The sequence below is a fragment of the Eschrichtius robustus genome, chromosome 20 (genome assembly GCF_028021215.1).
Source record: "Eschrichtius robustus isolate mEscRob2 chromosome 20, mEscRob2.pri, whole genome shotgun sequence".
NCBI classification, from domain to species: domain Eukaryota; kingdom Metazoa; phylum Chordata; class Mammalia; order Artiodactyla; family Eschrichtiidae; genus Eschrichtius; species Eschrichtius robustus.
In genome coordinates, this window is record NC_090843.1 from 1,108,832 (window position 1) to 1,129,827 (window position 20,996).

Sequence of the window (20,996 nt, forward strand, 5' to 3'; positions counted from 1 at the left end):
TTTTTAGGTTTATTGGATGCTTTCTTTAGAAATTGAGTTTGCAGAACTCGTATTTTTTAGCTTCTTGAGTTTTAACTACAATCAAAGTTGACTTTGGCAATGAGATGTGGTGAAATAATATCCAGTGGGAGTTAATAAACTAATAAAATGTAGCAATTCTTTATTTAATGTTTTATAGTTACCAAAATGATTTTAATAGATACCCTCTTAATTAATCCTCAAAAGAGTTTTATGTGGTTGTTTATTATTACCTGCATTTTAAAGGGAGAAACTGAGGTTCAAAGAGGTGAAGCAGTTTAACCAGTGTGGCTTAGCTAGGATGTGGTTGAGCTGGGACTTCAACCTTGGCCTTTTAGATTTCTGATTCAATGCTCTTTTCCTGATAGAGCGCTTTTACCTTTGGTGTCACTCACCAGATTTCCTTTTGTGCTTTTTTAATGACTTGTTCCAAATGATGACAGCATATACTACGTCATTACTTATTCTTGGCTTAATTCCCAAATGGGAGAACATGCCCTGCCCACAGCTTCTGACAACTGCCCACCATGTTCTGTGCATAGGGCCACCTCCCCTTCTCTGCCATGCTCACTGGGTCTAGTGTGGACACCTGGTCCAAAGGCAGCAAATTCATTTTACTCAGAGGTACACAGAGCTCAAGGTCACACAGCTGGTAAATGGAGGTGCCAGGATTTGAAATTGTGTGTGTTTGACTCTAGCCCTGATCTTAGCTATGTTGCTATATTGCGCTGCCCCTTCTGCCTGATCTTGGGGAATTTGGAGCTGGGAAACCAAGAGACTAACTCAGTGCAGAAGCTAAAATCATTCCAACTTACTCTGAGGAAGGTTGGCTGGGCAGCCGCGATGGGCCATATGTGAGCTGAAGTTTGAGCAGTTAGTTGATGCCAACAGGAAAATGGAGCCAGATGCACCGAGAGAGGCCAGACGCCTGAAGAAATGCAGCCCATGTGTAGAAGAGCTTTGTCTCTTCCCGTTCCTTCTCAGGAGAGACACTTCGCTGTGATCCTGCATCTTTGCAGTGTACGGCTGTTTCATTTTAGGTGGTGTGAGTTGGAAGGTATTTAAAAAATTTATTTAAATAGTTATGTTTACTTTTAAAAATAGACAAAATGTGACCTATATACAACATGTATACGTTAAAAAAAATACATTTATCTTAGAATAGATAAAGGCGAACTTAAATGTCCCCTGTCAAAATTATCACAAATTCGTGCTAACGAAGTCTGAATTAGTTATGGGTATGGCATGCTTTTGTAGATTCCTTAGGAATATGAAGGAGGATTATTCATAAAAAATGAAATTAATGATACTACTTTTTAGCAACATCTAGGGTTTTTTCAGTAGAAATAAATTCTTAATGTTAACATGTATAAAATCTGAAAATTTGTAACATTTTTTATTTGAGAGAGATTGGAGACCACTAAATAAATAATAAATAATCCTCCCGCATCGGGTTGAGTGTGCTCACCTGGTCGCGGCCAGAGCTGCCAGCAGGAGCCTGTGCACGGATTCCTGGAGAGAGAGGACGGGCTGAACAGTGCTTTCAGGGGCGTGCCCCTCCCAAGGCCAAGGACTGTGGCGTGCTGGGGAGAGGGTGGGGCGGGAAAGGGCAGAGGTCCTCTTCTTGTCGAGGAAGAACTGACTGAAGTGCTTACTTTATGGGCCAAGTTGGGGGTGGGGGGGCATGCGGTCGGAGGAGAGCATCACACACGCAGACCGCGGGTGCACATTTAACAAAGGGTGCACCTTGTAATTAACGGGAAAAATGTCGTCGGTATGGGTTTTCTCCCTTTCCTTCTCCAGAGGTAATCACGCCTTTCTTGTTCCTACTTTATGCTTTTACCGTGTCTTTTAAAGGCTGTTTAACTTCCTTGAGAAGATACCTGATTTTCATTAGGATGAATTCTCTTCAAGGAGAATTGTCTGTCCCTTATGCGAGTAGACTTTTGATAGTCGTAACTGAGCAGTTTCTCACACAGACCAGGACACGTATGAATCCCACCCACAACTGAAATCACAAGTTAGTCCCAAATTATGACTCCCACTATATGCACTTTAAAGTAGAACAGCATAATTCGAAAACAGATTTCAATTGCTTTTCTTTTTCTAACTTGTGCATTTAAAGCTCTAAATTGTTTTAAGAAATGCTGAAGTTGTATCCTACCAATTTTTATATGTCGTGTTTTCCTTGTGGTTCATTGACCTTCGGTATGATTTCTTATTAGACAGTTAGAAATTACCTAATGGTGTGTTTTCTGCTTTCCTGAGGAATGACCTTTATCCCCTCTCAGCAGGCAGAGATAGGAAACAGATGAATGTATACCTCGACATGCATATATGTGCGTACATATATAAACGTATATATACACATGTGTGTTTTTATTCATATACATACAGTAATACACATATCTACCTCTATTTCTATATCTAGCTAAATGTATAAAAATCATGAATTCACACTAATTCCAGTTCCAGGGAGATACCACAGGGTTGTTTTTTCCCTTTCCTTATTTGTTATTCCCTTCTGTGACAACGAGAGGTCTGACTTCCAATATCTGTGAAGTTGTTTGTCCAAACCTTGAATGCCAGGAAGTGGTTTTTGAATTGATAAAGCATACTCTGTGAAAAAAGAAACCTAAAGCTGTAGTTTAATTCTTCTTTGAGTTCTTTTTGTCCTTAGCCTTTGAGCCTTCAATCCAAGCGTTGTGTTCAAAAGTTAACTTGGTTATTCTTCCCCCTTCTCCTGCTTCAGCATGATTATGTTATTAATCTTTTGAAGTGCCACTAGATTTTTTTTATTATTGTTGTTGTTTCATCTTAGAATTTCCCTCCTCTGTCCTTGTTTATTTTTATTTTTTACATTTTAGTAGGTGGAACATTAACATGGTTTTAAAAATCAATGTGTATTCAGAGAAGTGTCTCCCCACCTCCATCCCTTCCGTCCTTTCCTCTCCGTTCCCAGCCTCCCCTGTAGATTGCTGATCTCGTCAGTCTCAGGCTCATCCTCTCTGTGTTTGTTTTTGCACAGATGAGCAGGTACATGTATATCTCATGATTTTCTCTTCATTCTTAACGCTTTGCTTTTTCATTAGTTGTAAACTGGAAGTCAGTCACCCTTCTTTCATCAGCATGGTATGCTAATATGTGGATGAATCATAGTTTATACAACTGCTGTCCTACCTATGGGCATAGAGATTGTATCCAGTATTCTCAATGACAGGTTATGCTGTAATGAATAACCTAGGAGGTATATATTTTTGCATTGCTTGAAATACATATTCAGGGTAACTTTTTAGGAATGAGAATGCTGGGTGAAAAGACAAACAGAGACGTAGTTTTGCTGTGTATTGCCAAAGACCCCTTCATGAAGGTTGCATTGATTGCATCTCTCCTGGCTCTGTATTAGGGTGACTTTTGACCCACAACCTCCCAAGTAGAATGTGTGGTTGTATTTTAAATTTTTTGAAAATCTGATTGGTGATAAATAGTTTCTCAGTATAGTTTTAATTTGCATTTCTCTTATAATAAGCGAGAGTAAACATATTTTCATATATTTAAGGGCCATTTTAACAGCTTTATTGAGTTATAATTGAAATACAGTACATTCATGTTTTGACATATGTATACACTTGTGAAACTATCAACACAAAAAATATGTCTATGTGAGCATTAATTATTCTCCAAAGTTTCCTCTTGCCCCTGTGTAATCTCTCCTGCCCACCCTTCTTCCTTCTGCATATGCAGGCAACCACTAATCTCCCGTCACTATATTTTAATTTCTAGAATTTTAAGTAAATGGAAGCATATTGTTTGTATACTTTTTGGTCTCACTTGTTTCCCTTGGCTTAGTGATTATGAGATGCATCCATGTTGTACTGTATATCAGTAGTTCATTCTTTTTTATTTTTGAGTAATATTCCATTGTATGGATATACCATAATTTGTTGATCCATGTATCTGCTGATGGACATTCACACTGTTTTCACTTTGGGGGCTATTACGGGTAAAGCTTCTCTGAACATCAGTATCAAGTATTTGTGTGGACCTTGCTTTTTGTTCTCTTGGATAAAAACCTAAAAGTCAAATGTCTAGGTCATGTGGGAGGTGGGTGTTTAACTCTTTAAGAAACTGCCAAACTGTTCTCTATTTTACATCCTCCCCAGCGTGTATAAGAGCTCTAGTTCCTCCACATCCTTGCCAAAACTCCATATGATCAGTGTTTTTATTTTCACAGTTCCAAAAGGTATGTACAATTATCTCTTTGTGGTTTTAATTTGCATTTCTCTAATGACTAATGTTGAAAAAACTTTTCATGTCCTTTTTTGCCATAAGTATATCTACTTTGGTGAGTGTTCAGATTTTTAGTCTATTTTTTAACTGGGTTGATTATTTTCTTATTATTGAGTTTTGAGAATTCTTTGTACATATTGGATACAAGTCCTTTAACAGATAGATTTGCAAATATTTTCTCCCAGTGTGTGACTTTTCTTTTCATTCTTTTAATAGTTTCTTTCAAAGAGCAGGTGTTTTCAATTTTGATGAAATCCAGTTTATTTATTTGTTCTTTTATGGATTGTGCTTTTAGTGTCATAGCTAAGGACTCTTTCCCTAACTTCAGGTCACGAAGGTTTTCTCCTGTTTTCTTTTGGAAATTTTATAGTTTTAGGTTTTACGTTTAGGAGTATGACTTGTTTATTAAGTTAATTTTGTATGTGCTGGGAAGTATGAATTGAATTTTTTTTCTGTTTATTTCATGACATTGCTTTCTTGTCCTTTTAATACAAGAGTATAGAATCTGTAGTGACGTAAGCTCTCTCATTCGTAATATTGTTAATTTGTATTGTCTCTTTCTCCAAATCAGTCTGGCTACAGTTTTATAAATTTTATTAGTCTTCTCAAAGAACCAGCTTTTGGTTACACTGATTTTTTTCTAATGTTTTCTGCCCCTATTTTATTGACTTCTATTCTGATTGTTATTGTTCTTTTCTTTCTTCTACTTATTTTGTGTTTAATTTTCTATTCTTTTTCTAACTTGTTAAGGTGAAAGCTGATGCCATTGATTTGAAATCTGTGTATTTAAAATTTTTTCTATACAGGTGTTCAATTCTATAAAATTTCCCTCAGGTACAGCTTTAGCAGCATCTCTTTAATTTTGATATATGTTCATTTTCATTAAGTTCAAAATATTTTCTAACTTCTTGTTTTATTTCTTTTTTTGACTCGTAGGTTTGACAGAAGAGTGTTATTTAGTTTTCAGTTATTTGGGGGTTTCCTAGAAATCTTTCTTATATAGCTTTTAAATTTAATTCCACTGTGATCAGAGAGTATGCACTGCATGACTTGAATCCTTTTAAATTTTTTGAGAATTGTTTTATGTTCCAGAATATAGTCTATTTTGGTAAGTGTTCCACTCTTGAAATTAATATGTATTCTGCTGTGGCTGGGTGGAATTCGATTAGATCATGTTGGTTGATAGTGTTGTTCAAATCCTGTTTATCCTTATCTGTCTGCTTTTCCTATCAATTAGTGATAGAGAGCAATATTGAGATCTTTAATTAAAATTTTACAGGTCTTTATTCATCCTTGCAGTTCCATAAGTTTTTATTTTTTGTATTTAGAAGATATGTATCCTGTTGGTCTATTGGGTAATTATTATGAAATGACTTTTTTATTGTTGGCAGTATTCTTTGCTCTGAAATCTACTTGGGCTGATATTAATATAGCCATTCCAGATTTCTTTTGATTAGTGTTGGTATGGTATATTCTTTTAATACTTCTAGGTTATTGGCCTCTTTATTTTTAAGTGTGTTTTTTATTGGCAGCATGTAGTTCGTGCTTGCTTTTTCAACCAGTATGACAATCACTGCCTTTTATTCGAGATATTTAGACCATTTACATTTAATGTGACTAATGATATGGTGAATTTTAAATATAGAATATTACTATTTGTTTTTCCTCTATGTCCGTTAGTTTCCCTTTTTATTTTTTTCTGCATCCTTTTGGATTGTTGCATATTTTTAATGAATCCTTTCATTCTTTTATTGGCTTGTTAGCTATAACTAATGGCTTTGTTATTTTAGTGGCTGCTTTAGAATTTAGCATATACATTTTAAAGTTGTCACAGTCTACCCTCAAGTGATATTATACTAGTTCACATGTAAGAATCTTACAATTGTTTACTGCCATTTCTCCTCCTGTGACTTTGTGTTATTCTTGTCATACATTTTACTCTTACATGTCATAAACCACACACTACATTGTATTATTTTTATTCAAACAGTGAATTATTTTTTACAGATATTTAAATAATATAAAAAGTGTCTTACTATGCATACCTTTGTGTATATCCATATTTCTGTTTCATGTCATTATCCTTCAGCTTGAGGACTTCCTTTATTATTATTATTATTTTTACTATAGCTGTCCTGTTATGAATTCTTCCATCATTTATTTGTATGTCTGGAAAGTATTTCACCTTTTTTCTGAAAAATATTTTCACTGGCTATGGAATTTTAAGATTTTTCTTTCAGTAATTTAAGGATGTCGCTTCACTGTCCTCTTGATTACATTGTTTCTGCCAGGAAGTCTGCTGCCATTCTCATTTTTGTTCCTCTCATTTTTTCTAGCTGCTCTCAAGATTCTTTTTTTCTTTGTCACTGGTTTTGGGGCAGTTTGATTATGGTGTGCCTTTGGTGTAGTTTTCTTTATTTTTCTTGTGCTTGAAGTTCTTTGAGTTCTTGGATCTGTAAATTTATAATTTTAGCTCAATTTGGAAAGCTTTTGGCCATTATTTCTTCAAATATTTTTCTGTTCCCATCTCTCTCTTTTCCTTTAGGAACTCTAAGTACACATATGTTAGGTTGCTGAAAGGTGTTACTGATGCTTCATTTCTTTTTTATTTTCCTTTCTGTGCTTTGTTTTGGTTAGTTTCCATTCCTATGTCTCTAAGTTCACTAATCTTTTCTTTAGCAATGTAGAATCTGCCTTTAGTCTCATCCATTATATTTTTCAAACATTGTAGTTTTTCTGTGAAACTACAAAAATTCTCTCTCTAGAATTTCAGTATGAGAAGGTAATTCTCAGCATCATCACAAGCCCTTTTCTCTGTTCTCTGTATTTTTGTCCTGTTGGCTCCTGTTCTGTTCCTTGAATTAACAACAGTCTTTCCCTTTCACAGCTTCTCCGTTTATTATCCTTTATGCTGGAACGCTCTTATCCTGTATTTTCTTTTACCCAGTCCTTCTCATCCTTCAGTTAACTAGAACATCACTTTCTTACATCCTAACTCCTAGGTAAGGTTTTTTTTTTTCTCCCCTGTTATATGAACCCTTAATACCGTATATTTCTCCTTTGTTCATTGAACTGAATATTCATTAATAGTGATGTATTAATTCATGGTCTTTTCCCCTGCTAGACTGAAAGCTTCCTTAGCATAGGAACTGGTTGTGATTAGTCCAGTGGTATTTTCTCAACCTCTAGAAGGTGCCTGGCACATAGTGGGTACTTAACACATTAATGGTAAATGAATTAATGAATACCACATGGTAGCAGACTAGCAGGTGACTGAACTTATTATTACACAAATGTAAGATCATCACTGGAGTCTTTGGAAGAGTTTAGAATGAGGTGGGAAGAAATGGTCAGTGAAACATGGATATGTGTTTATAAATAGATTGGTATCTTAAAACCAAGGTAAATCCAGGTAACATACTTTTATGTACTTATCAAAAGAGTGTTTTATAATCAGTAAAAATTGTTCTATGTTTTATTATATCTCAAAGAAAACTTTAATCCTGTCTTTAGAAATTTTTTGCCCCTACCATAGTCATCTTCCTCTTGAAAGAAAAATCTTCTGATGGAGATTTGCGTTTTTCATGGAAGTATGGTGGTAAGGAGGAAAATAAAAGATAATTTATAAATATTAAATACAAATATATTTTACAAATACATACACATTTCACATACATATAGTTAACATATTATATATACATATGTATGAAATACCTTTTAAACATTCTTAGTGATGATCTTACCAAAATGGCACGCCCTCTATGAAGCTTTTTACTCCATACCACAATGAATTCCTCTGGTCTTGTTCATAGTATTGTGTTCATATCATTGTGTAGTTTTTATCACATTGAAAACAGTATAGAATCTATCTTCCTTCCATATTGAAAGCAGGGACAGTGTCTTGATTATTTTTGTATTTCTAGCACCAAACTCAGATCCTGGCATACAGGTGTTAAGTAAATGCTTGATGAACATTTTAGCTTTCAAATGTTCTAAAAGTGATTTGATGTGCAAATATTAGTGTTGTGTAGGAATAAATTATAGTAAGGGCCTAGTTGTAACTTCAGTTAGTTCACTAAATCAGTGATTTCATTAAATATATATATATTATATATATGTATGTACATACAGATTTAAAGAAATAAAACAACTTTGCCTCTGAAGTCAGATGGGCTGGTTTAACTTCTCACTCTGTCATTTACTACATAAACCTGGGTAAATCACTTAGCTCTTCTAAATTTCATTGTTTTCATTCGTGAAAAAAATAAATAATTTTTATAGTTATAATAATGAAATGAAATAATACATGAACTTCTCTAAACTGTAATAAGCATAGAAGTCACTCAACGTTTACCCTTTTTCACCATTTGCAAGGACATTAAAAATTATGGTTACACTATAAACATCACAGTTTGTACCAGCATCATTCAGTAAAAGTACTAGAAAATATCTATTGTGACTTCAAAATATATTTCACATAATTTAGAAATCATTTATGGTAAGCAGAAAAACTTCTCTCGGTGATAAATATTACATTTATATTTGGTAAATAAAGAAAAAATTTGCCTACTTAACATTTGATCTACTTGTGCACAGTGATGAACGTAAGCGAGAATATTTTCCAGCTACTTTGAAATATTGAACTGCCCAGGGACAAGGCATGAATGATGTTTTGAAGGAAATAAATATTTCAGCTTCACGGTTCGGCCTTTCTTCTTTATTCCTTTGATCTGGCTTTGGTTTACTTATCATTCTGCTTGAATGACCTCACACTGCCTTTTTCCTCTCCATAGTAACAGGAAGTGGTCTGCACCTATCTCAAAATATTTAGGCCTTGTCATTTCATGGGATGAACATGTATCTCCTTATTATTTACTGATATATTACTGCCTGTAAAGTAGGATGAATTGGTGGGTACATATGTAGCTTTGCAAGTATGATGTATAATTTATATATGGAACTTTTAATCAGTACTTTTTAAAATATAGGAAACATAAAAGGAAGCATTAGATTTGGGGTTTATATTGAAGTTTAAAGTGTTTAAAGATTTTAAAGGAATTTTTCTTCTTTGTACACTGAAGCCATTTTGTCTTTAAGGATCATTGTCTCAGGGTTTTCTTATTTCACCGTAAAAATTTGAATCGCTTTTTTATTTGCTGAGGTAGAGTTCTTTTAACTCATTAATAGACCCATATTATAGGCAGACCTTAGTTTGGCACAAAATTCTTATGTGAAACTTTAAACTATTTAAATATTTCATTACATTTACCTATATTGCTTTATTTTTCACTTTACACACGAGTCTTCTGATCTTCTGACATTGGTTTTCTGATATAGACTCTCACTGCCCCTTTCCCTTTTTTGTATTCCTATAGTATTTACAATTTGTCACAAAATATACATAATATTACCCTACCATTTGATTTTGTCTTGCATTTTTCTCTTTCCCTAATCAGATTGTAGTTTCTCCAATATAAGAACCTTTTCTTACACTTTGTCTAAGTTTTCTGCAGTGTTTCACTGAGTAGCTCTTAGAATTTGCTGCCAGGACCCTTGCCTCAGCTCCTGGAACATGACTAAGTTACTGAGAATGTTGGCTAGGAGGTTGATGCCAGGATCAGTTCTTTTGAATCATGATTCAAATCCAGTTGACTTCAAAGGATTTATGGACTGCCTAGCTGAAGTCCATATCTTCTTAAGAGATTTTTGGATAGTTGAAGAAGATTCCTCATTCTTATTCATAACTATCATGCTTTTAACCAAATACGGTTCTTCAAGACTGGAGTTTGACCCTGGGGCCATACTTTCTGGCCCAGTGGTTCTCAATCAGGCGTGATTTTGCTACTCCAGGGGACATTTGCAGTGTCTGTAGGCACTTTGGGGTTGTCAGAATTGGGGAAGGGATATTGTCAGTGGTGTCTAGAGAGGAGAGGCCAGGGATGTTGCTAAGCGTATCGCAGTGCACAGGACATGTCCCCACAGCAAAGGATTGTCTGGCCTGAAAGGTCAGCGTTTTGGTTCTGTTCCATGGTTTTGTTCTGGTTCCGTCTAGATCAGCGGTCCCCAGCGTTTTTGGCACCAGGGACCGGCTTCATGGAAGACATTTTTTCCACGGACCGGGGTGGGGGGTGGGGATGGTTCAGGTGGTAATGCAAACAATGGTTCAGGTGGTAATGCAAGCGATGGGGAGCGATGGGGAGTGGCAGATGAAGCTTTGCTCGCTTGCCCGCTGCTCACCTCCTGCCGTGCGGCCCAGTTCCCAATAGGCCGTGGACCAGTACCGGTCTGTGGCCCGGGGGTTGGGGAATCCCTGATCTAGACGATATACATTTATCCAACAAATATGCAATAATTCCATATAAGTAATATGCTAAAGGTATGTGATATAAATAAGGGGAAGACACTGCTCTGTCCTCACACTCTCCATTCCCCTGGTCTCAAAGAGATCTGATTACCCTGAAAAAGATAAATGTATAAATTAACAGCTGTAATAGTGTATATAAAGTGCTATAGTAGTAGGATATAAAAAGCACTGACAAGGATGAAAGAAGCAGCTAGCAACGCTATCTGAAGAGCTGACATTTGAGCCCCTAAAGAATGAATAGTAATCTGCCCATCAAAACAACCAAGAAGGGAGCTTCCAGTTCATATGATGGCCGAGAAAGCTCCAGCCAGACTGATCCTCTCACAAACATAAACTCTGTACAAGGTATAAAATACCACTACCTGAAGACCCTGGAGAATGAATAGGCACAAAGAGATAGTGGAAGGCAGTACACACTTGGAAGAAGTAAAGGTGAGCTTCCCATTTTTGTAGCATTTATCTGGCCGCATTTGATGCCACGTGGGACAGCTAGAATTTGGGTAGATAACTTGTCCTCTTAGTGCTTGAAGAACCTGATGAAAGAATGGATGGTTATAACCACTGGCAGACTAAGACGGAGAGACACCCAGGAAATAAGAGAGCCAGAGAAGGGAGCCCAAGTTCTTCATGTGATCTTGGTGCGTATTTGTGACTGACCCCTGAAACTCAAATAGCCCAAGTAAGCTAAAAGCTGAATTTATATATGAGCTTCTGTATCCCACAGGGGAGACAGAATTTATAGTTTGAATTCAGCCAAGTTAAGTGCCTGCTATAAACAAATAATTAAAATTACCAATCAATACTATTCAGAGGAAAAAAACAGAATCCAGACTCTTTACTATGTATCATTCATAAAGATATAAGGGAAAATTACTTGACATATGAAGAATCAGGATAACACATGACCTACTTATTTTCAGTAGGATAACGTGGCCTTTTTATTCTCAAGAGAAAATGCAGTCAATCAATGGAGACCACCCCAGGATAAACTAGATGCTAGAATTAGTGGATAAAAATTTAAAGTAGCTATTATAATTATTTAAAGAACTTTAAGAAAAATTGGTAGTAATGAATGAAAAGCTAGGAAATCTCAATAGAAAAACAGTGGAAAATGCAACATTTGAAATTTAAAATGTAGACTGAATATAACAACAGAATGGAGATTACAAGAAGAACATGAAGATAAATGAATAGAAAGTCAATCTGGGGACAACGAAAAAAATGTATTAGAAGAAATATGAGCTGCAGAGACTTGCAGGACAATGACAATGTATGAAATATATTTAATTTGAGTCACAGAAGCAGAGGGAAGAGAGTAATAGAGCAGAAAAATATTCGAATAATTAATGGCCCCAAGTTTTCCAGTTTTCATGAAATACAAAATTACGCTAATTTAGGAAGCTCAATAAAGCCCAAGCAGGGTTATTGGAAACCAAAACAAAACAATAACACTTGTTATTATCTGTCTTTTGATTATAGCCATCTTAGAGGTTGTTTAATAGTACCTCATTGTGATTTTGATTTGCATTTTCTTAACAGTGATATTGAGTGTCCTTCCATGTGCCTATTGGCTAATTGTGTATCTTCTTTGGAGAAGTATCTATTTGGATTCTTCACCTATTTTTATTTATCTTCTTTTTATTATTATTTTTAATTGAAGTATGTTGTGTTAGTTTCTGGTGTACAGCAAAGTGACTCAGATATATATATATGTGTGTGTGTATATGTATATACTCTTTTTCATATTTTTTTCCATTATGGTTTACTACAGGATATTGAGTATAGTTCCCTGTGTTATACAGTAGGACCTGCTTGTTTACCTATTTTAGATATAGTAGTTCATATCTGCTAATCCCAAACTCCTAATCTATTCCCCCGACCCCACCCCCTTTCCCCTTTGTCATTTGGTAACAATAAATTTGTTTTCTAAGTCTGTGAGTCTGTGTCTGTTTTGTAAATAACTTCATTTGTATTTTTTTTTCGGACTCCACATGTAAGCAATGTCATATGATATTTGTCTTTCTCTGTCTGACCTCACTTAGTATGATAATCTCCATGTTCATCCATGTTGCTGCAAATGGCATTATTTCCTTCTTTTTATGGCTGAGTGATATTCCATTGTGCATATATATATATATATATATATATATATATATATATATATATATATATATATACCACATCTTCTTTGTCCATTCATTTGTTGATGGACACTTAGGTTGCTTCCTTGTCTTGGCTGTTGTGCATAGTGCTGCTGTGAACATTGGGGTGCATGTATCTTTTCGAATTAGTTTTCTTCTGCTACATGCCTGGGAGTGGGATTGCTGGATGATATGGTAGCTCTATTTTTAGTTTTTTATATAAATTTATTTATTTATTTAGGCTGCTTTGGGTCTTCGTCACTGTGTGCGGGCTTTCTCTAGTTGCAGCAAGTGGGGGCCACCCTTCGTCGCGGTGTGTGACCTTCCCATTGTGGTGGCCTGTCTTGTTGTGGAGCATGGGCTCTAGACACGCAGGCTTCAGTAGTTGTGGCTCGCAGGCTCAGTAGTTGTGGCTTGTGGGTTCCAGAGTACAGGCTCAGCAGTTGTGGCGCACGGGCTTAGTTGCTCTGCGGCATGTGGGATCCTCCCAGACCAGGGCTTGAACCCATGTCCCTGCATTGGCAGGAGGAGTCCTAACCACTGTGCCACCAGAGAAGTCCCCTCTATTTTTAGTTTTTAAAGGAACGTCCACACTGTTTTCCGTAGTGGCTGCACCAACTTACATTCCCACCAAGAGTATAGGAGGGTTCCCTTTTCTCCACACCCTCTCCAGCATTTATTTTTTGTAGATTTTTTGATGGTGGCCTTTCTGAGCGGTGTGATGTGGTACCTCATTGCAGTTTTGATTTACATTTCTCTAGTAATTAGTGATGTTGAGCATCTTTTCATGTGCTTATTGACCGTCTGTATGTCTTCTTTGGAGAAATGTCTGTTTAGGTCTTCTGCCCATCTTTTTATTGGGTTGTTTGCTTTTTGTTATTGAGTTGTATGAACTGTTTGCATATTTTGGAAATTAAGCCCTTGTCCGTCAGTTGTATAGTTTGCAAATATTTTCTCCCAGTATGTAGGTTGTCTTTTCATTTTGTTTATGGTTTTCTTTGCTGTGCAAAAGCTTATAAGTTTGATTAGGTCCCATTTGTTTATTTTTGCTTTTATTTCTGTTGCCTTGGGAGATTGACCTAAGAAAATACTGATACGATTTACGTCAGAGAATGTTTTGCCTATGTTCTCTTCTAGGAGTTTTATGGTGTCATGTCTTATATTTAAGTCTTCAAGCCATTTTGACTTTATTTTTGTATATGGTGTGAGGGTGTGTTCTAACTTCATTGATTGGCATGCAACTGTCCAGCTTTCCCAGCACCACTTGCTGAAGAGACTGTCTTTTCTCTGTTATATATTTTTGCCTCTTTTGTCATAGATTAATTGACTGTAGGTATGTGGGTTTATTTCTGGGCTGTCTGTTCTGTTCCGTTGATCCATATGTCTGTTTTTGTGCCAGTACCATGCTGTTTTGATTACTGTAGCTTTGTAGTATTGCCTGAAGTCTGGGAGGGTTATGCCCCCAGCTTTGTTCTTTTTCCTCAGGACTGCTCTGGCAATTCTGGGTCTTTTGTGGTTCCATATAAATTTTGGGATTGTTTGTTCTAGTTCTGTGCAAAATGTCACGGGTAATATGATAGGGATCACACTAAACCTGTAGATTGCTTTCAGTAGTATGGCTATTTTAACAGTATTGATTCCGCCTGTTTTTAAATTGTGTTCTTTATCTTTTTATGATCGATTTATGAGAGTTCTTTATATATTCTTGATACAAGTCTCTTTTCAGATATATGATTTGCAAATATTTTCTTTCATTTTGTGGGTTTTCTTTTCACTTTTTGATAATATCCCTAGCAGGGCAAGTTTTTTAACTTGCTGGAGTCTATTTATCTATATTTCATTTTCTTGTTTATGCTTTTGGTGTTATATCTAAGAAGGCTTTGCTTTGGTCAAGGTCACAAAGACTTACTCCTATATTTTCTTTCTGAGAGTTTTGTGTTTTTAACTCTTACATGGAGGTCTGTGACCCACCTTGAGTTCGTTTTGTGTGTTGTGTAATGAAGGAATTCAACGTCACTCTTTTGCCCGTGGATGTCCAGTTGTCCCAGCACCATTTGTTGTAAAGACTATTTGATTCCCCCATTGAATTGTCTTGGCATCCTTGCTGAAGATCTACTGATTATCAATGTAAGGATTTATCTCTGGAATCTTAATCCTATTCTATATATGTCAATCTTTATGCCGGTAGCACACTGTTTTGATTACCCTAACTTTGTAGTAAGTTTTGAAATCAAGAAATGTGAGTCCTTCAACTTCGTTTTTTTTTCAAGATTGGTTTGCCTATTCTGGGTACTTTGCATTTCCATATGAATTTTAGGATCAACTTGTCAATTTCAGCAACATGCCATCTGGGATTTTGACAGGGATTGTGTTGAATCTGTTCATCAATTTGAGGAATATTGTCATTTTTTTGATATTAAGACCACTGTTAGTTTCCAATTTTACTGGTATTCCTTTCTAACTCTTGAAGTATCTAAATGTTTAGATGTGTCCGCAGTGTTTACCGTTTTTAGCAAGAATTTAGCAGAGACCATTAGTCTTAGCAGTCACGTGAAGAAGAGGCAAAAGAAGTCTATTTATTTATCATGCTTAGTGAAGGTATTATTTTTAGTGCCTTTAAAGTCATAGTTGTATCTTAATGTTTTTGACTGACTCACTTTAATCAACTTAAGTACCAATAGCAGCCATGAATATAGATGATATAGCTGCTTGAAGGTCTTGTCTTCCAGCCCAGCTGGAAAGGGAGTGGAGACTCTTCTAGCTGTTTTTCAGACGTGTTTGAAGTTTCTTGTTTTGTTTTGTTTTTCTTGGAGTTTCCAGTGGAGATGCCAAGCTGGCAGCAAATGAAGTCTACTGTAACGTGAAGCCTTGTAAATATGTGTTGGATCCCTGCCATCATTATCAAAAGTGCTGGTGCAGAAATGTGCAAAGGGAAGATTTTCAAATTAAGGTTGGCCTGTACACATAAATGTTAGCTTTTCAAGCTCAAGAAATACTAAATCGTAGTCCATTAGTCTCCTGCATTTTATTGCGTGTTTGGAATAATCATGTACTTCAGAACATCCTTTAATCTGAACTGGCTTGTGGTTGTATAAGAATGCAGCTTCTTTTGTTCTTTATGCTTTATATACTCAGACGAGGAAAATTTACTGCATTTTATAAGTAAATCAGCGTTAAAAAGCAGATTTTCTTCCCACCTTTTTATCCTCATGGAGGCCCAGCTTTAAGGCCTTTCAGTGATACATGTATACTCGGTCCCACAACTAGTTCCACGGAAAAAAATAATCTTCAAAGTCACTTTTTTTTTTTTTTTTTTTTGCTTCTTACAGGACATGTTATTTGGAATCATGGTAAAAGCAAGTACTGTTCTTACATTAGTGAGGAGCAGACCCTTCTCTTTTTCAAGTGCTGAAAATTTCCACTTCTATTTCATTACTTTGATAGAAATTAAAATGGATCCCTCATTAAAATGAATATCATCTCTTTATTTAAAATAAGACATATTTTATTTATATTAAGACAGAAGATTTCTAAATATTAGTGGAGCTCAATGTATTTTCACAGTTTAACTGGACAGAAACATTGATACATTGAGTGGTGCCTTCACCACTCTTTGGTATTTAGCTTTACCACTAAATTAGCTTTGTCGGTGTGGTGGGACTTAAAATGAATTGGAAGGTTTTGGTCATTTCCTCGTGTCTGCTATTTAATATAAAACAATATTTGCTCTTTGTAAATCAGGCTAGAAATGATCAGTCAAAAGCAATGTGCCTCATTGCACTAGGTTATATTTTAACAAACAGTATTTTTAATATGGTCTCAGTATATAGCTGATCATGGGTAAAGCTTATGACTTTGATTTATGTAGTCATAAGTCAATTATAAAGTAAATGAACTAAACTTGGTAGGTAAGAATGAGGTAATATAGAGAAAATATTTGTCCTATTAAATTGAAAGTATTTACAGTAACTAAGTAGCTCAGGTGAATTACTGGACAAAAAATGTAAAACAACTGACTTTCAACATTTATATAAAAAGTTGATATTTCAGCCATACGTCATATATTTTTATAAATTGTGTTAGCAGACTTTTCTCCTGGCTAATTAATGATACGTAATTTTAAATTATACGATTTATAAATTTTTAAAGTTTTCAAGTATTGTCCAATGTACTGTCTTTTCTATTTATAGACAGACTGAGCAAGCAAAGGTAAACCTTTGAAAACTTGTAATCCTAATTGTGGAATCGTCTTCCCAAGTGTGTTTAGGAGGGCCTCAGAAATTAAAGAGCAACATGGGACGAACTAGTCATGGAGTGTGTGGCAGAGAAGTAGCTCTTGCGCCTCCTAACCTCAACCCCTCGTGGGGACATTCGCATCGACCGCAGCGGCCTTTGCCTCTTCTCCAGCCTCACGGTCCTTTGAATAGAGCATTCTAGGCAACTTCTTCCGGTCAGTTGGGTCCATTGGTCAGAACAGATGTCCCTCAAACGTTTGTAACAACTCTCCATCACATTTGCCAACCTATATCTAGGCGGTGGTACCCAACATGGTACCTTTTATAAGGGCACTAATCTCATTTTGGGGAGACACGTTCAGACCATAGCATATGGCATCTGAAAATCAGGAAAGCAGCACAGCAGAGTAGTCAACAGCAGGAGCTCTAGAAGCAGACGGCCGGGACTCGAGTCCTGCCTTGACTATTAGTGATGTGTAGCCTTGGAAATATTCTCTAAGCCCCAGTTTCCTGTTCTGTAAAACTAGGGATATAAAAATAGTCTTATACAAGTTGACTGTGAGAATGAAGGAGAGAAGACATATTAAACTAGTTTGCACAGTGCCTAGTACCTAGGTAGAACTCAACAGAAGTCAGTAGTAACTTTCGTGTACTTAATAACCTAAAGCCTTTATTTGTTTCTTCTAGCAACATGCAGAGATTTCTCTTCTTTTGTTGGACCCTTTTGACTATTTAATTTTAGTTCAAGGTATAAAGAAACGAGATAGTTATCGGTTCTTTTAGGCAAGTCTGCTTACTAGAGAGCAGCAGAATAATTTCAGGCGGTCACATCGCTCTGTTGCACCTGTCACCCTGCAGGTTAGCTTCTGCCAGATGTGCATGTTAGAGGTATTCATATGGCACATTGTTTTTTTTTTTTTTTAATTGAGATATAATTCACATGCTATTAAATTCATCCTTTCAAAGTGTACAGTTTAGCAGATTTTAGTATATCCACGAGGATGTGTGACCATCACTCCTCTCTAATTCCAGAACATTTTCATCACCAACCCCCTCCCAAACCCCCTATGCATGAGCAGTCACTCCCCATCCCCCCGTCCCATCGGCCCAGGCGACCACTAATCTGCTTCTTCTGTCTCTATGGGTTTACCTATTCTGGATATTTCTCCTAAATAGGATCACACAATATGTGACCTCGTGTCTGGCCCTTTCCCTTTCACACTGTTTTCGAGGTTTGTCCGTGTTGTAGGGTGCATCAGAGCTTCATTCCTTTTTTGAGGCTGAATAATATTCCATTGCAAGAATGGGCGCATTTTGCTTATCCGTTCATTGGGTGATGGAGGCACCTGGCTGTAAACAGTTTCATTCTTCGGGAAGTCATCAGAAGTAGTTGTGTCCTCATCAGAACACATATTACAGGTTTATATCCTTTTTTTCCTGAGGCAAATCATGTTATTGTCAGTTTTTTAAAGGGAAGTTTTATAGAATTTGGATCAAAAAATGGAAATCTGAATTTTATTTTAGAGAGGGTTACATTTTGTGCTTTGATCCAAGCCAAGTTCTTTTATTTTATGTTTTAACTCTGCGGCTTGTCTGAACTTTTCTAGGGAAAAAGAGGGGCAGCTCGCCCGTGTGACTGAGGCTCAGAGGCTGCAGGCACAGCAGGCAGATGCTGCACTGGAGGAGTTCAAGCGGCAGGTAGAGCTGAACTCGGAGAAGGTCTACGCGGAAATGAAAGAGCAGGTGAGAGGCCTCCGCGCCATCCTCGTAGAGAGCCCTTCTCTCGGGGGGGAGGTACGTTCTGGTCTCACGTGTGACAGCAACATGTTTACTTGTTCAGAATTAGCCCAACAGCTGGATCAGGGATTCAGGTGAGAAAGAGGTCCTAGGCCTGGCGTGGGAGGACACACACCACTGCCAGGGCCTCAAAGGAAGGGGAGGCTCCTCGCGGCCAAGAGCAAGAGCCCGGGGGGGGTGGGGGGGGGGGGGAGAGGGCTCCGCCCGCAGACCCTCTGCTCCCTACAGGGCGTGTAAAGGGCAGGGCTGACTCTGTGCCCCTCCTGGGTCTCTGGGTGGGCTCCGGTCGGCAGCTCCTTGGTGACAGTGAGTGGAGAGAGCGCGGTGGACCGGGAGAGGGGTCCTCCTTCCTCCTTCAGGATTGCCTTGATTCACCCTCAGAGCAGTGCCAGAATGGCCATTTCAAAGTCCTGTCGACAAGTGTGGTCACGGCCAGAATGTGTCAGGCTTTGGAAGCATGGGTCAGTTTACAGGCAAAATCCCATGACCAGTCATTTTCTCCAGAGCAAGGCTTCAAGTTTTCCTTGTCTGTGTTTGTTCATGTGCCATAAACCGTGTTGTATTGATCAGTTACAGCAAATTGTTTTCAAGTGGCAGTTCAGGAGGACAGAGGCTGTCTCCAGTTCTTATACAAGTGGTATGTTTTATAGTTTTGAGAAAAATTAAAAAATTGATAAAAGAATACAGGGAACAAACACCTAGGTACCCATCAGGAAGAATCAACAATTGTCAACACTGTTTATTTATACTAAAATGTTACAGATGTAGTTTTAGTTTGCTTTGCTCTTCATGTCTAATCACATTACTCTCTCCTCTCCTAAGAAAAACCACTATAATTAATTTAGTGTGTATTATTTCATACTTTCATATGCATATGTAATGTCCATATGTATTATATGCATGTATTATATATGCATATATTTTACATATACATATATATATATAGTTTTTATGCTTCCATTTAAAAAGAGATAAGAACTACAGATTTTGTGTATTAGTCTTGTTTGCTCTTTTACGTTGAGTTTTATGTATCTGTGCCCTATCTGTGTTGATTTAGTGCAATCCTTTTAACACTGAATGTATTTTATCGTATGAATATACCTTATTTTATTCATCAGCTCCGCTATTCAAGGGCATTTAGTTTATTTTCAAGTTTTCTTGATGATGAAGAGTGCTGCAGTGCTTGCCTGTGATTTCATTTTCAGCTGGAGTTATCCTCCTCAGGAGTCCTGAGCACACACTGGCGGTAGAAACATCTCTATAGAAGGTTTTATGGCAGAGCCCCATGGGGTTTACGAGTTTGGAACTGTGCTTTCTTGTTATTTTCTTGATTCAGATTGTGCGGATCTGGGTCCCGAGAGCAGGGTCTGAGACCCTCTCCTTCTGTCTGTTTTCCCACTCAGTGCCTTGGGCAAAAGCTAGATTCCTGCTGAGAGTTTTTGGGCTGGAAGGTGGGGACTTGCAGTCCCTGCTACACGAATGTGCATCTCTTCCCAGCTCCCTGCTATGAGCAGAGCCCAGATCCAAGAAAGTGTATATGGTCCAAACGTGCAGTGGAGCTGCACAGGAAACTCTTTGATCAGCTTAACATTTAAAGGACTACAGAAAATATTGAAGGAGGGGCCCTGGCAAGAAGTTTTAAGTATACCGCGAAGAAGGCTAAAAAGGGGGCTCTTGAAAGTGCTCAGGCTAACAGTACAACTTTCTGACAAAAGCTGAGACTATGACAGGCACATTTGGCTCAATAAATGCACCTTTTGGGGCTGGTGATGTAATATTAACAGATTACCCAGAATTCATGGGTAAGGAGAAAAACAAGCAAACAACATGGGACTTGTGAAAACATTTTGTAGAACAAGAAAAAGGCGTTTGTATTCAGCAGTCACAGAATAAAAGCGTATTTCCAAAAACAGTTTACTGTAAACTTCAGAAAAAAAAAAACTCAGAAAAGTAGTACCTTTAATAAGAAGACATGATCTATATGAAAGAGGCCACATATATTAAGTAAAATTAATGCAATTAAACCTGGATACGTTCTGGAAAAAGTGTTGAACCTCAAGAATAAAATGAAGATCCACCAAGTTTCTAGGTAGGATGCAACTGGCAAAGAAATTAGAGAAATAATGGAGTAATGCTTCAGAGTTCTGAAGG

General features: G+C 37.0%; 1 protein-coding gene across 13 annotated transcripts in view; it reads left to right on the forward strand.

Annotated features, from left to right (window-relative positions):
• CEP112 (centrosomal protein 112) overlaps positions 1 to 20,996 on the forward strand; it is a 414,548-nt gene that overhangs the window by 150,417 nt on the left and 243,135 nt on the right. For all 13 annotated transcript variants that reach the window (XM_068530225.1, XM_068530226.1, XM_068530227.1 and 10 more), the window contains one exon: positions 18,656 to 18,791. In XM_068530225.1, the coding sequence (XP_068386326.1) occupies positions 18,656 to 18,791 (136 nt within the window). The remainder of the gene's footprint in view (positions 1 to 18,655; positions 18,792 to 20,996) is intronic.